This window comes from Centrocercus urophasianus, unplaced genomic scaffold (genome assembly GCF_019232065.1).
Source record: "Centrocercus urophasianus isolate 14NV4802_14NV808 unplaced genomic scaffold, USGS_Curo_1.0 seq_11, whole genome shotgun sequence".
NCBI lineage: Eukaryota > Metazoa > Chordata > Aves > Galliformes > Phasianidae > Centrocercus > Centrocercus urophasianus.
The window spans coordinates 45,711,004-45,715,974 of record NW_024884253.1 but is presented as its reverse complement, the minus strand read 5'-3'; the positions used below and the strand labels follow the sequence as shown (position 1 = coordinate 45,715,974).

At 47.8% G+C, this 4,971-nt stretch overlaps 1 protein-coding gene across 1 annotated transcript in view; it reads right to left on the bottom strand.

The window, feature by feature from the left end:
• ADCYAP1 (adenylate cyclase activating polypeptide 1) overlaps positions 1-648 on the bottom strand; it is a 4,828-nt gene extending 4,180 nt beyond the window's left edge. Inside the window, exon 1 of the mRNA XM_042839082.1 lies at positions 621-648. Within this exon, the coding sequence (XP_042695016.1) occupies positions 621-648 (28 nt within the window). The remainder of the gene's footprint in view (positions 1-620) is intronic.
• Positions 649-4,971: the final 4,323 nt, after the last annotated feature.

The following is a 4,971-nucleotide window of genomic DNA, read 5'->3' as shown; positions in this document are numbered from 1 at the left end:
TTTTTTTTTTTTTTTTTTCTCCCCCAGTCACGTAATAATCGGGTATCAGAAAAGACGTCACCACCCCAATTCCTCAAGGAACACAGCTCGGTGTCGTCCTCCAGGATGAGCTGAACGGGAGTCATAGGGCTTCTCATAAACACCAGCTCACGCTTCACCCCCACCCCCCCCCCCCGCAAAAAAAAAAAAAAAAAATACTAATAAAAAGAAATACTAATAATGTAAAAACCCACCGGTGGGAAGGGCGGAGGAGGGCGGTGCGGTGCGGCTGGCACGGAGGTTTCCCCGCGGCCCTGCTCAGCGCCCCAGCGCAGGCATTGAGGCCCCCACAGGGGACCCCGTTCCCACCGGGCTTTGGAGGCGGGGAGGGTCTTTTTATTATTATTCCCCCCCTTCCCTTATTTATTTATTTTTTTTTCTATTGGAGGATTCTCAGTGTTGTTCTCACCCCCCATACACATCCCCAGGGGAAGGCAGCAGTTCGGAAACCGCACCGCAAAAGTTGCTTTGCTGGAGGGAAATCCTCGCTCCGCGTCCCAGCCGCTTCCCCGCGGAGCTCTGAGCGCATCCTGCGGCTCTCGGCCCTCTCCGCGCCCCCTCCATTCATTTCCGAGAATTACCCCCGGAGATCGAGGTTGCAAGAGCCATTACCGCACATTTTAATTATTGGGATCATAAGCAGAGAGTTCAGGAAGCGGCAATAATTTCGTTCTCCTGTTTCCTTATTGGAATGGGTTGTTTTGTTCTTGTGTTTGGTTTTTTTGTTGTTGTTGTTGGTTTGGTTTTTGTTTTGTTTTGTTTCTGGCTTTTTTTTCTTTTTGGTGTAACGCGCCGCGATGAGTTATTGGAGCCCGGATCGATTTCTCAAAAACAACGGCAACAAAAAACACAGCAGACAATTACACTGCTATTACGGTCGTTTACTCTTGCGAGATTTTCCGGAGATAAAGGAAATTTAGAACCGATGAATGATTCCCCTCGAAATGGCTGCGGACGGACGGCAGCGCGCTGTTCGTCGGGCCCCGCTCCGCACCAGGAGGGACGGGACGGAACGGGCGTGGGCCGCGCTGCGGGGCCGCTCCATCGCAGGGGCTTCCCCGGCGGCGGGAGCTGCGCGGGAGCGGAGCCAACGCGGAACGGAGTCCGTGAGCGGAGGGCGCCACCGCGCGGCCGCCGCCGCCGTCGGGAGAACTCGGAGAGCCCCGTCGAGGGGCTGGGGAAGGGGAGCCGGGAAGTCCTGGCCCTCGGCGTGAGGGCTGCTGCGCAGGGGGTGTCAGGCTTGGGGGTGGTTGGGTTTGGGTTGGTTTTGGGCTTGTGGGTTTGTTGTTTGAGTTTGGTTTTTTTTTTTTTTAATTATTCCTGTGGTGCTCCTGTGTTTCTGAGTGACGCCGGGATGGTGTCTGTGGTGAACAGACGCTGGTTTAGGGCAAGTGAGTAAGTTGCAGGTGATTCATGCCAAGAAAATGCTCATCGCATCATAGCGCTCCGCGTGTGTGCAGTGCAGATATGCCTATGGCACGACCACCACTTAGGCTGAATAAGTAAAGGTTTAAATCTGGCCTCCACGTTGAAGTACTTTTCTAGGTAGCTCTGTAATTCAAGGCTGGGAGAGATTTCACGTTCCCAATGCTTGTCTCCAAAGCAAATTCCTAAGGCAGGATCCAAAGAAAAGTAGTTTTTTTACTGGCAGAATTTCCTTCATCTTCTTCCCATTAGCTTAAATTAGGCCTTCTAATTTACCTGACTACAATGTTTTAAAGATCTGCTTTATTAACTAGAGCATTAACATTCTGAAGGTATGTATGGTGGTGCTTGCAGCCTCTGAGCCTTGTTAAGCCTGACTGGGACTAACTGCTGTAAAGTATGTGATGCAACATTGCATCACCTACCACGATGGGCACCTTTTCTGCTATTCAGAAAACGTCTTTTTTTTTTTTTTTTTTTTCATATTTATGCATATTAAAAAATATATCCAAGTGCAATCTATCAAACTGTCAGGAACTATACTGATCCATAAAGGCAGATGACATCTCACACACACCTGTTGGAGGTGCAGCCACTCTGCTCACGTTCTCTCTCTATGTCCCTGTTTTTCTATAAGGAACACGGAAGACTGATGGAACTGGACTATGTAATCTTATGAAAGGTTATACATTTTTCCTCCAGTGTATAAAGGAATGAGTACTTCTTTATCTGAAGCAAAGAGCCCTACTAGCTCTCTCTCTCAGGCATACCTCCATGGATTTATCAACTTCTTGTTTTTACCTTTCATAGAATCACAGAATCATAGAATGGCCTGGGTTGAAAGGCACAGCAATGATCACCCACTTTCAACCCCCTGCTATGTGCAGGGTGGCCAACCAGCAGACCAGGCTGCCCAGAGCCACATCCAGCCTGGCCCTGAATGCCTACAGGGATGGGGCATCCACAACCTCCTTGAGCAACCTGTTCCAGTCTGCATCAGCTCAAAGAGCAAAGCTGTTACCCAGAGTTTTCATTCCACTTGGGGACATCCTGGAGTGGAGGTACAAGCTACGGATAAGCAGAGTGCAACAAGCAGGATCAGCATTTGGGCTGTAGCTCTAGAGATCTGTTGAAAAAGGAAGGATCTGAGGCAGAAATTTAGCCTAAAATCCCAGAAGGGGAAGGAACATGTAGATGTGGCACCGAGACATGGTTTCGTGGGCAATATTGGTGGTAGGTGGAGTATTGGAGCAGATAATCGTAGAGGTCTTTTCCAGCCTTACTGATTCTATGATTCTATGAAATGCATTGGCCTGACCCAGAGGCCTCTCTTGCAGACTGGTTCCATACCATTCTTCACAGGTGACTCTTCATAAGTGCTAGACAATTGCATCCCACAGCAAATTCTTTTGGAGGACTTTTCCAATAATTCCTTGCTGTCTTTTATGACCTTAACCCTTTTTCCAAGCAAAAGCTTGAAGGCCATTCTCAAGCACATTCAGAGAAAAAGGACTGATTTTTTCTCCCTTTCTGAAGTGATGAGGCACTGCAGCATTCCTCAGGCCGGCACTGTGGGCATACAAGGTGCAGCCACCCTGCTCTTGTCCCTGCTCAGAGCTCAATGGTGACAAAGGCAGAGGCTCAGCAGCACCCTGCCAGCCTGCCTACACAGGAGCTCAGTGCTCAGCCCAGTGTGACGGGTGTTCTTACCCCCATACAGTGAAATAAGAGATGCAAAGGAGGAGTCATTCCTATCAAAACACAAAGGCAGGGAGAGCACTTTCTAGATTAATGGAAAGCCTAACTGCAACTAACAAGGGGGTGCCGCTATGCCACACATGTGGCAGCTAATTTCCTTGGAAGACCAATAGATGTATTTATAATCTCCCATTTTTTCACCTGGATAAATTTGTATTTCACAAGAGAATAAAAATATCATTTTCCTGGATCCTTTTTAAGAACTGTTCTTCGATCAATCATTTGAACAGTAGAGAAATAAATTATGAAAGGCAAACAAGACCAAAAAGTCACCTTTTGGAGATGTAATGTTCTATGGGCCCCTCCTCTATGCTAACACCAACAACTTGCAGATTGTCATTGCAGGCCTTGACTGCAGCCCATGGGAGGAACAACAGCCTCTGGTGCTGGCAGCAGACCCAGGCCTGTTCCCATCCTTATTTCCATTTGTGTTCAGGGGAGAATAAATCCATAAATAGATGGAATAAGCAAACTTTCACAGAGCTGAGCTGCTGAGCTACGATCATTTACACCAGACAAATACTAGCCACGACTTCTCTGTGCTCCAGGTTGTTTGTCACAACACTGTAACCCAGTGTGAATGACAAGTACCAGTTATGTACCCAAATGTGATAGGGTTTAGGGAACACCTTTAAGGTCAGAGGCGCTGCCTCATACCCATGTCCAGAAACTAAAACACATCTGTAGTTTTGAGGTATCACTAATGGCATCACTAAGGTTATTCATAGTTTAGAATTACCAGAAATAGTTGGAACAAATTAATAATGAATTAGAACATTTCTTAGCGTTGCGGGAGCCAGGGAGAATAAATAGAATCATCTATATTTTCCTATTACAAAACAGCATGCAGCCTATTACAAAACACCAATCTGGCGGTGCTGGTGCTAGAGGAGTGCCAGATCCTGGCAGTGCAGTCCCAGGTGGAGAGCCCAGTCCCTAAAGGGATTGTGTGGGGCAGCCTGGGGTGGGAGGGGAGGGATGAACCCATAAGAGAGGGGGTGAGGATCGATCCCACTGCAGTGGAGCTCAGCCCACCAGGGCCAAACATCACTCAATAATTCCAATTAACCTCTCTGAAGATGGCAGAGGCTGGTGACACAGAGCCTGGTGTCAGAGCAGCATATTGCACTGACAGACTCACAAAAGCTGTCTCATTAAGGAGAGTGAGAAAGGAATATAAGACCTCCCTAGGCACTCTGTGCACCCCACGGTGCCCAGGCAGGATAGACAGACACCAGGGCCTGCAGACAGCACATGCTTGGGCGGCTGCTGCAGCTGGCCTGTGGGAAGCATCAGGACACCCACACAGTGTTGCACCCAGCTAGGTTACAGGCTGAGTTCCTCCATATGCAGCTCTCCTTGTGCCTTGCACCAACAGCCACATCTCTGGCCATGGAACACTGGTGATTATCTCGGCACCCAGTTGCCTTTAGATTTGATTTCTGGGCTTCCCAGATCCCCAAACACACCATAACCAAACAGCAGGAACACCCCCACAACCCTACAACATACTGGGGGATGCTTAGTGTCTAAGAACTATCATTGCAAGGCAGCATCATGCTCTTTAAGGTTATTTATATTCATCTAGCATCAGTAAAGTAATTGGGTCTACTTAGCCTAAAGAAAAATAAGTTATTCTTATCTTTTATACTTAAAGAAAGCATCAAGATGTTCTTTTGTGTGTCATTACAGCCTTGATCCATCTCTATCCTCTAATAAAATGCATTTCTGTAATACTGAGGCAATTAA